Source organism: Clavelina lepadiformis, chromosome 4, assembly GCF_947623445.1.
Source record: "Clavelina lepadiformis chromosome 4, kaClaLepa1.1, whole genome shotgun sequence".
Lineage (NCBI taxonomy): Eukaryota > Metazoa > Chordata > Ascidiacea > Aplousobranchia > Clavelinidae > Clavelina > Clavelina lepadiformis.
The window spans coordinates 7,719,386-7,740,959 of record NC_135243.1 but is presented as its reverse complement, the minus strand read 5'-3'; the positions used below and the strand labels follow the sequence as shown (position 1 = coordinate 7,740,959).

The 21,574-nt window shown below is 34.2% G+C and overlaps 3 protein-coding genes across 4 annotated transcripts in view; 1 reads left to right on the top strand and 2 right to left on the bottom strand.

Moving 5' to 3' along the window:
• Positions 1 to 21,574, bottom strand: part of LOC143452801 (deoxynucleoside triphosphate triphosphohydrolase SAMHD1-like) — a 63,047-nt gene that overhangs the window by 29,715 nt on the left and 11,758 nt on the right. The gene's annotated exons all lie outside the window — the stretch shown is intronic.
• Positions 5,203 to 6,325, top strand: LOC143452275 (uncharacterized). Its single transcript, XM_076953178.1, has 2 exons — positions 5,203 to 6,014; positions 6,185 to 6,325. Exons 1-2 carry the CDS (start codon positions 5,281 to 5,283, stop codon positions 6,306 to 6,308), a joined length of 858 nt encoding a protein of 285 aa, XP_076809293.1. The 5' UTR covers positions 5,203 to 5,280; the 3' UTR covers positions 6,309 to 6,325.
• Positions 13,593 to 15,313, bottom strand: LOC143452504 (uncharacterized). The gene is made up of 2 exons (XM_076953506.1): positions 14,427 to 15,313; positions 13,593 to 14,323 (listed from the first exon to the last, which is right to left on the bottom strand). Exons 1-2 carry the CDS (start codon positions 15,272 to 15,274, stop codon positions 14,233 to 14,235), a joined length of 939 nt encoding a protein of 312 aa, XP_076809621.1. The 5' UTR covers positions 15,275 to 15,313; the 3' UTR covers positions 13,593 to 14,232.

Below are 21,574 nucleotides of genomic sequence, written 5' to 3'. Positions count from 1 at the left end.
TTATTTCTATTATAGATATACTACAACCACACAATCTATAAAATACCTTTGTTTAAAAGGATCGCATTGGGGCTAATACTGGCTTTATTCTTATTATTCACTTTCATAAGTATTTCACTTTTAATATTAGAAATACTTGACGGTTACGATAATGAAACATTGAAAAATATTGCCTACATTTTATATGCCCATTTTGCAATGTATTTTATTGATTGATTAAATTATTATTAACGTACATTTATTAGATTGCATATATAATTAGAAGTAATGAAACTTAGCTACTAAATAGGAACACAATTCCGGTGTGCACGTATTTGCGGGGGCAGGAAAGTTGTAAAAAACTGGTTTTGACGGGCGACCGAGTAAATGCCTGAATCATGGTGAAATATGCAAATAAACATCCCTCAAACAGCCTACCAAATCTGCCCTGCCAATAATCACCAACTCGTTATGTCAGAACGACTTACCGAAACGTAGTTAGATAAATCAAATTACTGTATTACTGGACAATTTGATAAGCAATGTAAAACTAACAAGGATAGCCAGGCACTTCACACTTCCCAGCAGTCCTGTCTCCAGAGTTCCATCTGGGGATGAGGCATTTCCGTTGCTACACAACTGAGTATTAAAACTCTATATACCATGGCAGCAATTTGAGTCACGGTAGAAGAGTTTTTTTATTAAAGGTTGTCCAGGGCTCGCCGAGTGATAAAAAAACGCATTTAGTATCTTCCTGGCTTCACGTTTCCGCAACTATCGTCGTTCACTTGAAGCCAAAACTGGAAAATGCTAAGTTAAAAATGATGAGGAGTTGCACAGTATTCTTCGAAGGAAAATAGATCATCCATATGCTTGGCCTGAAACTGTGGATCACAAACATGGGCATGAAAAAGGTTACTTTTAGCTATTTAGGGTTTACTTGAAGGTGTAGCTTTAGATTAGGTTTAGGTTATGTCATAAAATTAAAGTTAGGTTAACAAGAACCTGTAAAACGTAACTCCAAACGTACGAGTTCCTACCGTTGAAATAGTGACAGCTTTCCGAAAAAGGAGCTTACGCTGAAGATATCGACTGAGCATAGAGCGAGTATACTTTTAATCTCTTATACGTTTCTTTTTATTGTTTGTTTTAAAACACCAGTTTTAACTTTTTAAAAAAAACTTACAGCATAGTCTAGATTGCCGTAAGCAGGAATTGCTTTCTTCAGAATCCATTTTACGTTGTGCGCAAAACACTGAAACTTTTACACAATGTATGCAAGATGATATGTGATGTAATAGTATACGCCTACGCTTGCGAAACCTGCGCAACGCTTGACAAAGCCCCAGTGTAAACCAAGCTTAACGCAGTTTGACCACACTGTTAAAAAAAATTTCGTAAATTTTACATGCAGATTACCGCAACAAATTTACATGCATCGTTAGTAATGTTTTACTATTAAACTTTAGGCAAAAGTTAATAATTAAATTGTAATTTTTACTAAATTTCTATAACGAGTTGCCTATTACGAGTTATTTTTAACAGTGCATATCACATTTCTATTCTTAATCCAGCCTAATAACACGACCCCTCGATGCGCTGTGATGTTGTAACGTTAACTTTAAATTTCAAGATATAGTCTTGTCCTATGGTTATGTCGGTTATGGACATGGCACAAAGATTACCGTCACCTTATAACAACGGCTTTTTCTATAGAAGGCTTGTCGTTTTGGGTCTATATTAGTACCCATGCCTACACCTTTGTTATTTGTAATTGTGGGCGTTGTGTTTGTGGTGGACAATCAATTTGGTAAAGCGGGAGAACAGTTTCACCTCATTACGGCATATTTGTATGAACGTGTCACAACCTGTTCATCTGTATTGTGTTAATTCACCACTGATTCAGATTTGAAGTGCATCTAAACGATAGTTAGGCCTAAATTACCTTAACTTGAAACAAATCGTTTGAGTAAAAGCAGCTAGTACAGAATATAACGTTAACGAAGGTAAGAATATAGTTATAAAATTGTTCGATTAAATTATTGGACAATTGTAAAACCTAAACTTGGTAGTTAAGTCATTACCTGTCAAAAATTATTTACAACACATCAAGTCATTTGAAATGTAAACCTGCTTTATCTTAGTACGTCTGAATGGATATTTTAGAACCGAATACATCTATCACCTATATACTGTACCTATGTGGGAATAATTTTGCTATGATATGGGATACCATTATAAAGTTTAAAACGTTGTTCAACAATTCCAAAATCTTAGAATAAGTGACAGAGTTTCATTATAGTTTTAGGAAAACTTAATCTAAATTCAAATAAAAACAAAAAATTTGTATTTCAAGAAATGAATAGACCTGTACATTATTGAAATTATTCGGACGTTTGAATCAAGGTAAATATTCTGCTACAAGTTTGCCGTCCGCATGACACCATTCATACAACACAATTCCATTATTACGTATTAGGTTGCACACTTCAAGCAATGAAGAAGAGATAGAACATATGCGTAACCTTACGTAGATTGATTATAGTTGTCGGTATCACAAACGTATCTGAACAAAAATATTGTAAAAATCGTTAAACAGACACGTTTCACAACTGGGATTTCGGCCAAAACTTCAAATACCATCAAGTTGTAGTGATTTTCAATGGCTTTCCAGTCGTATCGATACTGGAAAAAGGTGGTTGGAAATAAATAAACTTGAAAAGAACAAAAAACAGAATGCATGGTCTCGAGCGTGTTTTATATCCATTTAATTACGCAATAAGACGACCAGGAGCAAATTCAACGGAGACGGTAAAGCCCCGGTGACAGAGAAAACAGTTTCGCTTTGTTGCTATTTAGAGGCCCAGGAAATCGGTGTTTCAGGACAACAAACTACATAGAGATCATACTGGAACCTGAAGTTTAAAACTAGTTCAGAAAAGAATTTTAACGATAAGCTGGCTCGGGTAGCAACGACAAACGAAACTCGTTGCTGGCCAGCCAACTTTGATCGATACGGAACGAAATATTAACTCAGATGTTTTAGAGTTGATAAATCTTCCCAACCAGGTCCAGCTTCAATACGCAGATGGACGTAGCAGCAAAGCGCTTAAGATAATTGCAACTTCGGAGAATGATCTTACACAAACTAAAGTTTAAGTCCAGCATGTTTCAAGCATTTTGACTGACCTTTGTAGGATCTAATAAGCTTTATATGGGTTCTATTAAAATCAGTTAAATAAAGTCATATAGGCTAGCTATAGTTATTCGACGTCACAATGAACCAACATGTAGGCTATAGTGTCACTCTTAGATCTTTTGTTTGCAATTTTAGCTAAATAAACTAAACGTGGCTGCTGAAAACTGACAATAAAGTTTAAGTAAATAGGAACTCTTAAATCATATAAGCAAACATATACTATTTCCCAAAACCATGCGAAAGTCACTATAAAACTTTCGATTATGTGCCGTCAATTCTTTTGTAAGGATACACTAAAAAGGACACGTCCACGATTAAACATGTACGCCTATTACGCAATATTAAGTCAAGCAGCACTTTACTTGAGATAGCTTATAGGTATCCTCGATTGCAGGAAAAAAGTTTCAGTTTATTGTTATATGGAGCCGACAAAACAAATTTGGTAAGTATTTTAGAATAACAAAAGTTAAAAATGACGAATTACTGTAAAATGTATTTAAATAAAACTATATTTTGGCAGGAGATCCTTAATAAAACTATATTTTTGCAATTAATTATGAATTACTTGACTACACATTTAGAAACCGGCAGTGGTTGAAATAGACGCTGCCAATAGTAAAAGGTATAATAAAAGCATACTCAAGTGTATCACAACAACATTTTGTGTTAAATAAGCCTAAAGTAGCTAACGGTTGGGGCACGTATTTGTACTGATAAAAGTAGATGGTAACCTACAGTACAGTTCAGTTTTGGCTATTGGTTCTAGCCTAGTCCGGTACCGGTAACTGCGCCCTGCGGTAAAAACAGGAATGCTTTACCATTTCATGTGCTGTCATTTGTGACATTCATATGCAAAAAACAAAGTTTTCCTGCCACCAATCAACTACCTATGAAGACGTATTCCATTCAAAACGCGTTAGCTTGCCGATATCACTATTACTATATCTAGTACATGGACGCCCTTATTAATAGCATCAAATGAATTGTACCAACGCAAGATTAATAGTGTCAACGACATAACAAGAGCAATAGTTGAATGATATCAACGCGAGACGTACTTTGACAACACCAACATATGAAAACGTCCAACCGTGGAAAAGTTTCCATAGAGCAATAATTACAACGCTTTCATTCTATCAACACTAGTTTACTATCACCAAACCGTCCTCTTGTTGTGTCTCTCTTGTTATGTCGTTTTGGTTATTATTCTTCCGTAGGTAATTCATTTGATGCTATTAATATGGGCGTCCGTTTTGATGGATAAACATCAAACTCCATACTGAACTAAATTTTGGGTCTTCACGAAGGCTGTTACCATTATGTACGTGCTACCCAATTTGCTTCTGGAAGTTACGTTACCCAATTTCAGACAACATTTGTAAATTCCCTTTCGTCATGTACAACATAGCCTAAATCTGTTTGACTGTGGCTCTACCGTTTTGCTTAAGACGTAAAAAGGCAATAGTAAAAATTAAAATTAATGAATTACCAGAGCATCGTCATATAGAAATTATGAAAGAATAAACTGGCCAATCGATCAGGTCTGGTTGCGAAACGAAACAATATAAATTGGAAAGTGATTGTTGTAGGAAAAGTTTGAAAGTAGTTTATATACTATAGTTCTTGGTCGTCTTTCATAACTTACACAACCTTGGCAGATCAATTTCATTGATCGACGAGTCTTGAACTAAACCGTAAAATAAATAAGCAATAATTGATTATCTTTTTCATTTGGTTGTATCATCCACGTATATATGTCGTAAAGTTTGACTACGATTCCAAATAATTCCAAGTGAATAAATTGAATTATGTTGTAAGAGTGTACACCCCTTATGAAAAAATGAGTCAAAATATTACAAAATTAGATGGAAAATCTCAGATATAAATTATGTCAGTAAATAGTCTACTTTAGTCAAACCAGATGAAGTAACGTCAAATTCTGAAGCTTTATGATTAATCAAAAATGCTTTTGTAAACTCTTGGTTTATATTATCTTGAAAACAGTTACTATCTCATTAAGCTGTTATTTTTTGCAACAGAAATGAGTTTATAAATTACGTTTGTCAAACGAACTGTTACTGAGATTTTATTCGTGAAGAAATATGCTGACTATAAACCAAGTACTTAATCGCGTAAGAGATGAGTTACAAATTCCTGTTGAACCTATCAAAGTCTGTATCAAACCAGCGAAGGTGAGCGATAAGATGTTGACTGACAAGATACAACACCGTTTGGAAAAGAAAAAACAACGATATCCTCAAATTTCTTTTGACTTTTTTAATTTCATTGGTGGTTTCGAAATTGGAAGGTATACTGGAATTCAACTTTTGCACTTTATGCTGTCATTGCTTTGTGATGAGCATGTTCGGCGGAATGGAAACTGTATACTGTTTAATGTTAATCAAGAGAAGGCATTTGCAATTCTTGTATACGTTGATGACAAAACTCTAGAAATGGTTGTTTCGTCAGATAAGAGTAGCCCAATTGGACATTTGTTTCCTAAACTTTATGATGATAAAACATGTGAAAAATTTCCGAATGATATCCAAGAAGCTAAAAGTTTACGCTCAGAACTGTCCCAAAAGTTCGAAAATTTTATGGGGAAAAAATTTTCAGAAACTGTACTTTGTCCGTTTTCATCAGCATTTTTAGGAGTTTTCCTGGACATATGCAGAGCTTATTTTTATGTTAATCCATATCGTAAGAAACAAAAACAGCTTTTTAAGGCTCTTCTTCCTGCCTGTGTAAAACTTGCCATTGACAGTCAACAAAGCGGAAAACTTCAAGACGTTTTGCATTACCAAAATCTTGAAACTGAAAAAGACATTATACTTGGGTAAGTCGTTAACACACTCCTTGAAAGTTCTAAACTTTTCCATAAACCAAATTTCTTGTTTTAGATTTGATTATTCACTAATTGGACATAAACCTGGTCATAAATATACCTTCAATTCCTTATTGAAGTTGTTTTGACTTAATTGGTGTCGCATTATTGATATTTCCTAGATCCATTAAGCACGACGCTGATGAGTCATTCGCAGAAATAGATATACAGAAGACAATTGAAGCATTGAAGTCATTTTATGAAATACCGTTCCATTCTCAATTATCAGAGACATCTACATCTTGAGCGAATGAGAAACGCACCAGCTTTATTTTATCTGCTTTCTGTTTTTGCTAGCGATGAAAGTATGATGAAATTCAAGGACATAATTATTTGCTTCAAATGTTTAAAAACGATACCACCCACAAAATGATGAAAACCTTTTTTGCAACAGCTCCATTCTTTCATAAATTTTTTAAGGCAAACTTAATACAGCATAATCTAAGGTATAGCTTTCATTGCAGTATATTAGCTTTTAATTGACTTCTTTACTTACATAACCTCGTAACCTAACTAATTTATTTTCTAAAGGCCCTAAGGCACACCTTTATTTAGTAAAGCAGCTAAAACTATTTAATGGAATTAAGAATATAATGTTGAATTCGGTGAGTCGGAAAACATACTACGGCAGTATAGTGCACGAGTAGATAAGTGAAATATCTGTTTAAAGTTTAATTGTAATCTTGGTTTAATATTCGTCTGGTTATATTTCAAAGACCTGTCAAAAATTAATTATACACGTTATGCTACATAAGAGATTATATTGATTTTTCAGGATCGTGTACACAAATCTAAACCGGAATAATTCTACTGCGTAAGATATAAATATGCCATAAAAAGATTAAAGTAATTTTGAACTTCAGACATAACGAATTGTGAATTCTTACCAGTGCAAGTATGGACTGTGAAGCGTGTTGTGTTGATTTTTTTATTATAATGTGGACACCTGTGTGGTCGCACGGCATAATTCACCTCTGTAACTTAGCAAGCGTTTCTATAGGTAGTGATAGATAAAGTAAACTCTGTACAGAACTAAATGTTGTGTTTTAACGAAGGCTTTTACCATTATGGTGCAAAGGTGATATAGGAACAGTACAGATATTGTGTGGCCAGAAATAGAATTACAAGCTAATTTTAAAACAGATATTGTACTATACATATTGATTAGATATAACTAAATGTATAGGTGCATTATTTGCATAACTAATGTAAACAGTACTAAGAATTATTTTTATGCAAAGTCATATCTGGGCAAAATGTTATTTTAAAACATGGTTTATTTAGTATGAAACATCAGTATTAAGGTCTTGTTGTTTATAGAAACGTACTAGAACTGTTACGTAAAATTGTATTTATAAAAAGTATTACTAATTATAAATTACACGGTGTAGCAACGACAAACGAAACGAACAGTAGAAAATGATCAACCCGATCTTGGGAAGAAATCGCATTGCAAGGCGAGATTAACTTAGTTCAAATGCCTCGTGACTTAGGCCTATTATTACAGCAAAGGTTAAAATCCACTAAGTTCTAGCTATATAGCACATAATGCCATATCTAACAAAGAAGTAACTGCGAAAAGCACAAGATTTTTGTAAAATCTCCCGTGATTTACAATTCACTGAAATAATCAATCATCAATAATAATCATCAATCAAAATAATCTTCTGCAAACAAACCGGGGTGAAGTCAGATACCGGAACTCTGGTAACTTGTTTAGTTACTTGTTCTCAGTTCAAGTGGGTTAAAACCACTTGCTATACCTGTTGTAAATGCCAGGATTTAAAATAGAATTATAAAATTTAAGCTAAACTGTAAATACTAACTTATACGGTAAATTTATACTTAATTCATTTGATTTTAAAAAATTATAAAAACGTAAAAACAATTTATAAAAAATTAAGATAAACTCAAATACAGTAAATTCGAATTGATTTATATGAAACCAAATATTGATTACAAAAATTTAAATATATTTAAATATCGAAATTAAAGAAAATTGCACCAGTACATTTAAATTTGATATAATTTATATACACTGATTTTACATTAAATAATAATCAGTAATTGATATTAATCGCTATTGTGTTTTTTGCAGAATCATGGGTTTAATATGTCGGCCTCTTCTAAGTTTGTCATTGCATAAACTTTTCCAATTTTTTCATAATAAACTAAATAATTAAATGGTAGAGGTAATTTCGGTTTTGGCCGATTTTTGCATGACCGATGTATCGACTTCGATCAAAAACGTAGTACCGAGGTGTAACTTTGTCACCATTAAGAAAGAGATGTGGAAGACAATAATGATACCCTTACATCGTTCCAGAAACGTTGCGTTTCATCGACATTGACAGGCTTGTCTCTACAACTTTAAAAAGTACCACAAGCGCGAAGTTCCCATCTCAAAAATTATGAATTATGTTGTCATTATGAGTGACGTTAAATGTTTGCTCACATTGTTTGATAACCAGATGAACAAAAAACCTGTTGTCTTGGACGATCAATCTATTATAGTATATTTTTGACTATCATCCTTTTTATAACAATGTTATCTATATAGTTTTATTGCAAAGGTAATAGGATAGCCGCGGTCACGGAGTCCTTAGAGTTTCAATCGAATCCAGTTTAGGAACCACTGGAGTAGAGTGACCAGGTCCTCTTTTTAACAGCTTTCAACATTCGGCTTCTAAGCCTAAACCACGTTATTTCACTCCAGGAGGGAGGGGGAAAGTGATAATATAGAGCTGTACAAACTCGCAATGACATGAAGTTCCATTTTAATTTTTACTTTTTATTAATAGTTTTTAGTGAAAAAGTTTATAGTTTCACAGACAGGATTGCTAAGAAATTTTTATTATGGAGAAAGTAATGTCTGCAACATCTTTTCAAGAAATTAAATTTAAGGAGAAAGATAATTCATTGATGTATTATTGATAAGAACAACATGCTTACTATAAGCGAAGTACTTAACAGCATAGAGGGTGAGATACAGTTTCCTGTGGAATCCCTTCAGGTCAGCATTAACCCAGCAACAGTAAATAATGAGGATTTATTGGTCAAAATACAACGTCGATTGGAAATAAAAAATAAAAAATATCCAAAGATTGATTTTGATTCATTCAGATTGATTGGAGGATACGAAATCGGAAATTACACTGGAAACCGACTTCTACGTTTTATGATACCATTGCTTTGCGATGAACGCATACGCCAAAATGGGAATTGTGTGGTATTTAACGTTGATCAACATGCAGCATTTGCGATTCCCATATTTCTCAAAGACAAAACATTAGAACTCACTACACCACCGGTTGATGATAAAAAATTCAATCATCTGTTTACCAATCTGTTTAACGACAATCTGCTAGTTGAAAAAATTCAACGTGACCCCAGAGAAGTCAGTCAGTTACGCCTAAGCCTTCCAGATAAATTGAAGCAATTCTTGCACCAACCCCTTTCAAACAACATTGCTTGCCCGCATTCGTTAGCATTTTTAGGATGTTCCTTGGACATATGCAGAGCTTATTTTTATGTACATCCCAGTAACACAGAAAATAAAGAGCTTATCACAGCTCTTCTTCCAGCGTGTCTGAAACTTGCTGCTGATTGTCAGCAAAGTGGCAAACTGCAACCACTCTTACATTATACCAAAACTGAAGCAGCAATAGAAATAATACGTCGGTAAGAAACAGCTAAACTAAATTGCTATAAGCAATACGATACTGTACGTTTGACTATTTTTGATTACGTTTTTGACTGCTGATATATTTAGGGCCATTAAGCATAATTCGGATGGACTATTTGTAGAATAGGATATACAAGAAGTAATCAAGGAACTGAAACTCTTTTATGAAATAGCCTAACTGTCAATTGTTTCTCATGTAGTTGTTCAACAAGCAAATGTTGTAAACAAAGCATAATTCATTCACAAGTAATTAAGCACTTTCTTTATTTGCTGAGGAAGTCATGGAAAAGGTAGAGGTAGAAAATTATTGCAAATTGTGAAGAAGTACTACTTTTCGATTTTAACATTATTAAAAGTAACTTATCAGAAAATATGTTTTCCGATATGTATGTATATATATGTTTGGTAAGTATACAAAATATAATTAATTTTTGTCTTGCGTATCTTTAGTAACTTTGTATTTGTACAGTACAAGCCTTTAAAAACCGCTTTGCCCTGCGATTTTTATAAAATAAACAAAATCTTTCTCCTTCTGCCTCTGGTTCAAACCACCTTATATTTATTGCTATTTGCTATTTAATTAGTTGTGTAAACAAACAAATGTGACTTCCCTTTTTGCTCTAGGATCATTAAGTGTTATGGAAAGTGATAATATCCAGGTCAAGCCAAAAAGCAAAGTGGTACCTACAGATGAGATTATCAACTAGAGTGCTAGACTAACGAACAACAGACATAACTATAAAGTTTCTATTGAAAAAGTTTTGGTAGTGTGACATACAGTAATATAAACTGCAAGTTAAACTAAAAAAAGCTCAAGTAATGACACCGTTGGTCATTATAATGGGAAAATTTATTTATACTGAAAAAAGACAACTTTAACAACCCTTCGGCTAGTCATGTTGATAGTCAATGTATTGCTGAAACAAGTGTACTGATGCGCCAACTTCATCAGCAGTTGTTGAATCTGCAGCACTAAGCTCTACCAGCCACGCTTGTTTGTTTACCTCCGATATATAGGAACCTCTTCTTCTAGTGATACTGTTAGAACCAAACATTTGCCGTGTAATGACCAGATTTGCTGCACTTCTTCGGTTTTGTCCATGGCTACACCTCGTAAAGTTTCTGTGACTTTACTGTTGCTGACCATTGCAATCACCATTGCTGACACTTTATCGAACGACAGTTAATCGAGCCGACAGTTGATCGAAAGACACTTTATCGAAACGACAGCTGATCGAACGACATTTTATCGAACCGACCGACTTTCGGTTCGATAAAGTGTCTTTCGATCAACTGTCGTTTCGATCAGGTGTCGTTTCGATCAGGTGTCGTTCGATTAAGTGTCTTTCGATAAAGTGTCGTTCGATTAAGTGTCGTTCGATAAAGTGTCTTTCGATAAGGTGTCGGGTCACGTGCTGACCCACACTGATATATCCCCATGCTAAACTCTCCTGCCGGAAAAGAAAAGCACACAAAACAGAAGCTTTAACTTCATCACCATTCAAAAAGCAGTTAATGTTATCTGTAAGCAAGACGAAACCAAAAAGAAAAAAACCGTTAAAACAAAGCAACCGACAAAGAAGAGCAAAAAGAAACTGTACAACCAGAAAGCTTTCAAATGTATGTTTTGTTCTGATTTGTACCATGAACCACCTACTGAGGACTGGATTGAATGCAGTGCATGCAAACAATGGTATCATGAAATATGTTTAGGCTACAACGGCAAAGGAGAATTTGTATGTGATTTTTTATAAAATGTTTTCGCAGCGGTTTTTTCATTAAAATTTTTATTTATTGACAAGCTTTTTGAGCTGTTGAATTTTTTAAGTTGATGTGAAACTGACTTGGTTTTATTGCGTATTTTTCTGTTTTACTCATTTTATTTATCCGTTTAAGGCTACAAATTCCGTTTTTATCCCGTAGTTATGATGCGGTCTGTTTCATAGTGCGGGTTTTGTGCCTGATTCTTTTCAATATAAAAGTCACAAAATTTGGTTCGACGATGTCTTTAATCGATAACTAAGAACATTGTTACTACTCCGATTAACGAAAACATTCTTAAGATTTATGTTGCATAACTATAGAGAAAAGTACTGCGACATTTCAAAACAAAAACAGTAAAAATAAAACAGGTAGGCGCAGTATGAAGGTACACTATACCAGACTGTCCCAACAGCCGGGCAAAGAGGGACACAAAAATTTCATAAAATTTATATCAAATAAGCTGATTGTGACCTTATGTTTGTTAACGTCCCTCGTTTCCCCGCTTTCCCCTATATCAATAAATAAGAATCAGAGACACAAGAGATAAATGTTGTGTTATATACAACAAATACTGTTTTTTATTATTTTGCTCGTTTCATGAGGTAGAAACTAAAACATTAATTATTTTTGGGAAAAGTGAAAAGCCTAATTAATATATCGAGGTAAAATTCTAGTAAAAAGGAAAAAAGATTTAAGCGCAACCGTGTCTGTCGGTGGAATTAATTAAATTTTCCTTTTGTAATCATTTGCACAAATTGAACTCAGTTGAATAAACGCATTTAGGTACAGGTTATTCCAGGTCAAAAATGAGACCGATTATTATAACGTCCCTCCTTGCTATTTGCTCAGAGATCTACAACTAAATAAACAAACGCGACAGCTGAAAGCTGGCAGTACAAGTTAAGCAAATATGAACTTTTAAACAATGTAGACAATCACATATTTCAAAACCTTGTGACAGTCCCTTCAAAGCACTCAGTTTAAGTGCGTCATCTGTTTGTAAGGACAAATAATAAAGGACACGTTCACCTCTAAACTTGTTTTCCTATTACTCATTACTAAATAGAGCTGCGTCGATACGAACCCAAGTCCGAATGGATTCAACGAATATCGTCTGTGCGGAAGATTCGGGCGAACGCAAATACTAACAATTCGGGCGAACCCCCAAAAATATTACTTAAGCATCTATCGACTTTGGTAAGAAATGATGATCTAGTTTCATGATCATGATCAAATGATGATCAGGGTCAGCATTCCTTACAAAAAAGTCTTTCACTTAACAATGAAAACAGCCTCACTTTGTTGTTATAATTAGAGGCGAGAAATTATATTCGTTAACTGCTCTATTTATGTTAGAATAATAAAACTTAAATATCACAAAGGAATGTGAAAGCGAACGTATTTGGCTGCTCTTGTTGGTTATACTTGGCTATATTTATGTAACAGTAACTCAAATTGCCAATTAATATAATCTATTTCAGCAAACTACGTTTCGATAAGTTGTTCTGACATAACAAATTGTTCATTTAATTATCAGCAACAGATTTGTTATTAAAAGCTTGAGTGTTTGTTTGCATGATTTCACCACTATCAAGCGCCCACTTTAATGCCAGACAAAACTAGTTTACTTATGAAAGTAAAACTTTCTAGGCAGAGTGTATGGCGATAGCAATTCTACATTCTACTCGGCCTAATTTCGTGTTAAACATGAAGCCATATACCATCTTGCAGATATTAGCTATAGTATTCACAGTACAAGGCCCTGTGAGAATATTAAGTTCAAGCTCGACTTTTACTACACCGCAGTTAAAACACAACTACAGTAAAGGTAACCCACGAAAATCTGCGTTATGAAGAAGTATTAGAAAGAGCAGTTTTTTTGTCGTATGTGATATGTTGTCACTTTTGCATGAATTAATGCACTGAATTACTGCAATCTGACTTGAAATTTAACTAAGTCATAATACTAACAACTAACTAGCTAACTAACTAACTATTAAAATAATACTATAATAACTAATATAACATAAAAAAAGTTTTAATTAATCTTTACTACACTTCTATTGATAATGAATCAGCTATATCTATCAAAATTCAGCAAAAAAACTGGACAAAGCATACAAACATTGGAAAAGCACAAAATCAAGGAAAATTTCTTTGAATCAAATGTGTACTTTGTTTGTATATGGATATGATTTTATACTCATTTTAATAACTCACAAAGTTGGTAATTCATTTAAACTCTGCTAGCTCAGCCTTAAAATATTTATGCTTGCTAAAACAAACATTTGCTCAGCGTAAATTTTTCTCAGATGGGAACATTGGGCAGGAGTTGTATGGGAAAGGACGTAAAACGCGTAAACTACGTGTATCTACAACTTACTAAGAAAGTAATAAATAGAATCACAAGTGGCACAAAACATTCATACTAACCAGTACGAATTCACGCAACGTGGGTGAAATACCTTTAAATATATATCTGAAAACACATCTAAAAACAAATCAATAGTGACATAAAACAATAGTGCGGTGCTAAGCTATAACACGCCTGTTATTATACAACAAATTAGTACCTGAAATTTCGTGACAAAGCTATTATAAATCTACACAAAGGTTTAACAACATTATTGCAAACTTAAAAAAGTTGAAAACTGGGGTTAGTTGAACGAAAAAGCATTAATTAATACAATACATGTGCTAACAAATGCAATATATTGTATACTAAATTTCATAAAACGTTTTTAGCTTTGACTTCATTTCTTCAACACTGATCTCATTGTAAAGACCTTCTCCGTCATCGGGCATTTTAAAACTGAAAAAAAAGATACTTTTGATATTTATGCAATGAAACAAGTCCCTAGCAGTGAGCAATAGTAATCTTTTTATGGACAACATCTATCAAAATGGCGACTTACTGGGTTAGTATTTCGATCGCCACCGCCGTCTCGCTTTCTGCTCTCTTTGTTCGAAAATTGAGTTCAATTTCCTCTGAACAAGGTTGCTTTCCATGTTTTTTACGGAAGTTTGAAACAAAATCCTCCTTCACATCATCAAAGTTTAAATGTCTATAAAGCATGACTTCTTCGAGTTTGCCTGACTGTGCAGAATCAACTGCCAATTTAAGACAAACCGGAATGAACCCTCGATTTAACAACCGGTCTTCGCTTTGAACATGTTCGTCGTCACAGTATCTTCGAGCAATGTTAATTAAAACTCCTAAAAAAGCTGCTGTGTATCTGCACGAAACTTTATCAGCAAGTGGTTGTTTCATAAAGTCTTGAAGTTTTTCGGGCAAAATTGATCGAAGTTGTTGCACTTGCTCGATGTCGTATTTTTCATCATTCACCGAATAATCGTCAAAGAGCTTCTTGTAGAAATATCTATGGTTAGAGTCTTCGGCAGGCATTGTTATTATATCTATCCAGTTTGGCTTAAAAACCAATAAAGCAAATCTGTATTCACCTCGAATTGAAAATACAACACAATTTCCGTTTTGAAGAATTTTTGGATCATTGACAAGTGAAACAAACAAGTGAAGGAGTTGACAGCCATTGTATTTTCCGACTTCAAAGTCACCAAAATATCTGAAATGTTCGAAGTTGACTGCATGTGGATTTTTCTGTTTGGCGTTCCCTAAACGCATGCGAATTTTGTTTAACAACTTGCCTTCTTCCAACTGTACTTCGTTAGGAACACCACAATCCCGAGGATTAATTTGCAATTTGTTTGCCAGCAGTTTAAGCACCTTTTCTGCACTGAGCATTACAGTTAGTTTTTTTTTTATCTTTGTATAACAGATTATTTCAAGTCTACAAAATACATTCAAGAAAGTTACAAAAAAATTTGTAAAAAAACATTATTTTTATAATACGTTTTAGACCAAATACAGTAAAAACTTGTAGAAAAACTTGATATATCATTCGGATTATTTGTAGAAAAACTTTCTATCCTACAACTGCTAATAATCGTTATGCATCAGTTGTGTATATGCATAAATATTTTTTTTGTATAGTGCAGTATCAGTGGAAGCTCTTTACCTCGAATTTGAAGACTACCGAAAAAATTACTTCGAGTTTTAAAAGCTGGAAAACCCTAAATTTTGGCTGAGCATGCCACTAAAACTTCAAAGGATTACTGGTACTGGTGAAAGGATTTTTAATAACATTTTGTGCTAAAGCAATTTTTGTCACAAACATATTGCAAATTTAGTCTTCTATTGCGATAAGATGAAATTCATTGTGACGTCACCATGTAAAAAGAATATTTAGTATGAGTGGGGTACTGTATGTATTAGATACAACAGTGTAGTAGTGATATAGGCTAGCTGACGCGATTTGAATGGAATACGTCTCCATAGGTAGGTGATTGGTAGCAAGAAAACTTTGTTTTTTGCATATGAATGTTACAAATGACAGCGCATAAACTGGTAAAGCATTCTTATCTTCACCGCAGGGCGCAGTTACCGGTACCGGACTAGGCTAGAACCAACAGCCAAAACTGAACTGTATTGTAGGTTACCATCTACTTTTATTAGTACAATTTCCCCAACGGTTATTTACTTTAGTTTAGGATTATTTAACGCAAAATGCTGTTGTGATACACTTAAGTATGCTTTTATTATTCCTTTTACTATTGGCAGCGTCTATTTCACCGACTACCGGTTACCGAATTCGGAAAAAGCTACTTCGGTTTACGGCTATAGCCGGTTACGCAAGTGGTATTTTCTTACTTCTGCAAACGGCGCCCGGTGAAGTAGACACTTATTTTACCGGCCGCCTTCACCGAGGTAGGAATATACAAATACGGTAAACAACAACTACGCTTGTCAGTGAATTGAAATGTATGCTAATTTGCAGTATCGACGTATTAATATTTCAAAAATGTAAATAAACCTAAATTTAATCCTTTCTGTCCCAAATGCTCACCTCTCACGACAAAATTAGATCAAAAATTAATTTAGACAAAAAAGTCAAACAATAGCAGGATTTCAACCCGAGACCTCCACCGTGAGATCTCCATTGTTCACCACTATACGCCACCGCATTGCTTTCGAATGTGACAAACCCTTCAGCAAAAAACCATCGGTCAACGTATTATGATTCAGCAACTTCGGTAAACGGACGCCAGTGAAATGGCCACTTCGTTTACTATTTACTTGTTGACCACACAAAACATTCTATTCATACCTAATCTAAATATCTGAATCATCTCTATCGTTTCTGTTATTGTGACGTAACAAGAACCGCCATATTCATCACAATTAAGTGATAAATTTGCGTTTTTCTGCCACTTATTTATGGCAATAACTGCTCAACCACTACATATTATTACAAATCCTGCCTCCAGTACATTTGCTAATAAATACTCTTTGATTTAAGGCCAACTTTGTTTAGGTATTGCCTCTCATTTTAATCCAAAAAGCGGTACCATACACTGTGATAGTGGATTAAGCCGAAAACGTAACACCGCTCCATCTGTTATACCCTTTTACTATAGACTTATAGTACTATTGACCATTCTTCCTCATCTCAGTATTTTGTCTTGTTATTACAGTAAAAACAAAATTGTCAAATGGTATAAAAGGTAATTATATGTGCAAAATGTAAATCATTGCAAAATATCCAATTTGTATTGTGCAATACAAAGCAAAATTTTATAAAACTGTTTTTCAATGCTTATGTAGTGCTTTTCAGTTCAACGTTTATCAATGTAAATATTTTCATAGGCCTCTGTACATAAGTTATTCAACGCAAATTATTGATCTAGTCAAACTACACTGTATATTTTTTCACTAAGTATATAAGGTTTAAAAAGATTATTGTTACTGGTTTAAGCTAACATTTAACACTATTGCTGTTATGCATGTTCTAAAACCAAAGCAGGTATAACATGCATCCCTTGCATGATAAGATGATAGGTGTAGACGAAGCTTAAGGCTAACGAAAGTAGCCTAATTGCTTTCAGGTGCACATTTCCTTCCGAATTACGACGAAAAAGCACAAAATATGCACCTGTTTTATCGATTGATTGCGCATGAAGTTGAAATACATTACAATAGTTGTTGATTTGCATAATGCACACGTATAGGGTATATTATAAATTGAGTTTTATAAATTCATTCAAACGATCGAGGAGATCTTGAAAGTTACATAAAACACATAGAATTGTCAAGAAAAATTGCGCAGAGTAGTCATATAAACATCGGTTTTTATCGCTATACGCAGTTTCGAATCCACAACTCACTTTTGCAGACAGAAAATCCCAAGCTATAGGTTTTAAGTTCACTTTTCAGTAGATAGAACAAAGCAAAGAAAGCTGTATTTGATATTAAGTACCATACTTGCTACCTACATGATAGTTTCTGGGTACGTGTTAAACTCGACATTAAGTCGAGTAAAATATTGTATTGCCAACGTTACCCACAGGGCCTATAAACAATTACTTGCATATATCGAAATAATGTTTATGACAAGTAACAAAGCATTTTCGCCTGAATGATGGTGATGTATGCAAAAATGTTTCAAAAGTCAAATATGACTTGCCACTGATATAGTTTTATTAAGGATCTACTGCCAAAATATAGTTTTATTTAAATACATTTTACAGTAATTCGTCATTTTTAACTTTTGTTATTCTAAAATACTTACCAAATTTGTTTTGTCGGCTCCATATAACAATAAACTGAAACTTTTGTCCTGTAATCGAGGATACCTATAAGCTATCTCAAGTAAAGTGCTGCTTGACTTAATATTGCGTAATAGGCGTAACTTGTTTAACCGTGGACGTGTCCTTTTTAGTGTATCCTTATAAAACAACTGACAGCACATAATCGAAAGTTTTATAGTGACTTTCGCATGGTTTTGGGAAATAGTATATGTTTGTTTATATGATTTAAGAGTTCCTATTTACTTAAACTTTATTGTCAGTTTTCAGCAGTCACGTTTTGTTTATTTAGCTAAAAATGCAAACAAAAGATTTAAGAGTGACACTATAGCCTTCATGTTGGTTCATTGTGACGTCGAATAACTATAGCTATATATAAGTTTATTTAACTGATTTTATTAGATCCTACAAAGGTCAGGCAAAATGCTTGAAACTTGCAAGACTTAAACTTTAGTTTGTGTAAGATCATTCTCCGAAGTTGCAATTATCTTAAACGCTTTGCTGCTACGTCCATCTGCGTATTGAAGCTGGACCTCGCTGGGAAGATTTATCAACTCTAAAACATCTGAGTTAATATTTCGTTCCGTATCGATCAAAGTTGGCTGGCCAGCTACTAGTTTCGTTTGCCGTTGCTACCCGAACCAGCTTATCGTTTAACTTCTTTCTCATTTCTGCACAGGTGATAAACTTCAGGTTCCAGTATGATCTCTATGCAGTTTGTTCTCCTGAAACACCGATTTCCTGGGCTTCTAAATAGCAACAAAGCGAAACTGTTCTCTTTGTCACCGGGGCTTTACCGTCTCCGTTGAATTTGCTCTTGGTCGTCTTATTGCGTAATTAAATGGATGTAGAACACGCTTGAGAACATGCACTCTGTTGTTTGTTCTTTTCAAAGGGCGAATTTATTTATTTCCAATCACTTTTTTCCAGTATCGATACGACTGGAAAGCCATTGACAAAATACTACAACTTGATGGTATTTGAAGTTTCGGCCGAAATCCCAGTTGTAAAACGAGTATGTTTAACGATGTTTAAAATATTTTTGTTTACATTCGCTTGTGATAAAGACAACTATAGTCATTCTATGTATACGGTTACCCAATAGTTACGCAAACTGTGGAGCTGAATTGTGTTGTATGAAAAGTGTCATGCGGACGTCAAACATGTAGCAGAAGTTTTAGTTTGATTCAAACGTCGGAATAATTCCAATCATGTACAGGCCTATTCATTTCTTAAACTTTAAATTTTCTGTTTTTATTTGAATTCAGTTTAAGTGTTCTTAAAACTAATGAAACTTTGTCACTTATGCTAAGATATTGGAATTGTTGAACAACGTTTTAAACTTTATGATGCTACTCCTTATCATAGCAAAATTATTCCCGCATTGATATATAGGTGATGGATCTACTCCGTTCTGAAAAATCGATTCAGACGTACTAAGATAAGGCAGGTACATTTCAAATGACTTGATGTGTTATAAATAATTTTTATAGGTAATGACTTAACTACCAAGTTTAGGTTTTACAATTGTCCAATAATTTAATCGAACAATTATATAATTATATTCTTAACTTCATTAACGTTATATTCTGTACTAGTTGATTTTACTCAAACGATTTGTTTCAAGTTAAGGTAATTTAGGCCTAACTATCGCTTGAATGCACTTCAAATCTGACTCAATGGTGAACCAACAAAATACAGATGAACAGGTTGTTACACGTTTGCATTAATATGCCGTAATGAGGTGAAACTGTTCTCTGGCATCACGAAATTGATTGTCCACGACATAAACAACGCCGACAGTCACAATGGTATAGGTATGGATACATTCATACATGAAACGACAAATCATTTATAAAATTTTAAACAAAATGAAATAAACTTGATGAAGAACAATATAATGATACAAAGAAATATATTGTTAAAGATTGACGACGAACCAAATTGTCTAGGATATGTGCGCACACACCGGATTTTTACAAAAATTTAAGCTGTACAAGATAACGTGTAAAAAGCCGTTGTTATAAGATGAGGGTGATCATACCCATAGCTGACACAATCATAACACAAAATTGTTTTATAAGTTAAGTATCTAAGTATTACAAAGCTAATATTGAATGTTTAGGTAGGCTATTCAAGTTTTGTTACACCAACAACTGACCGCTTTATGAATGTGGCGAAAATGTCTGTTTGCTATGCCGACGTTACAACGTCACAGCGTACGATGGCGTGATATTGTCACGGGATTATTTTCATGCACCCGTTTTATAGCCATCACATTATACACTGTTTTTCGCACCACTTTTATTGGTTGATTTAGTCAGATGTGTGGGTCGACTTCCGTTTTTATTCATATTGTGTCATTTTTATGCATGCCCACGTTCTGCCATATTTTACTTGTTTATATGTACACATGTTTTTATTCGATCTCTTGTGACGTCTCACATCGTTACCCCGAGGGCCTAATTAGTATTCAGCGTCCCACGTTGATTCTCTCTTTGCTTGGAATTTGTTTTGGTGTAGTGTTGCACTCGGGTGGCGAGTGTTGTGGTGAGTGATGTTTGGGTTTTATATAAGTAAGAGGGATGTTTTTATTGGAGAAAATGCTATTAAAAGTTAGTGAGGCAAAAGAGCTAATTGACTAGCCGTCAAGCGGGAACTTTCCTGGTTAAGAAAACGTTTGGTTACAATATTGCCTGGATTAAAATGGAAATGTGGTAAACTGCGTTAAGCCTGATTTACTCTGGGGCTTTGTCAAGCTTTGCGCAGGTTTCGCATGCGTAGGCGTGCCATTACATTACGTATCATCCTGCCCACATTGCGCAAAAGTTTCGGGTTTTTTGCGCACAGCTTAAAATGGACTATGAAGAAAGCAATTTCTGCTTACGGCAATCTAGACTACGCTGTAACTTTTTTTTTCAAAAACCTATTGTAGAAAATATGTTTTAAAACAAACAATAAAAAGAAACGTACAAGAGATTAAAGGTATACTCACACTATGCTCTGTTGGTATTTTCAGAGCAAGCGCCTTTTACTGAAGGCTGTTACTATTTCAACGGTAAAAACTCGTACGTTTGGAGCTATTTTTTACGGATTCTTTAATTTTATAACATAGCAACCTAAACCTAATCTAAAGCTATACCTTCAATTAAATCTTAAATAGGTAAATTAACTTGATTCATGCCCATGATTGTGGTCCACAGTTTCGGGCCCAGCACATTGATAAATCTATTTTCTTTCGAAGAAAACTGTGCAACACCTCAGCAGCTTTAATGATGAGTTGAGCATTTTCCAGCTTCAGTTTAAGTGGGCGATAAAAATTGCGGAAACGTGAAGCCAGAGAAATGCCGAATGCTTTTTTTATCACTCGGCCAGCCGTGGACAGCATGAAATTAAAAAC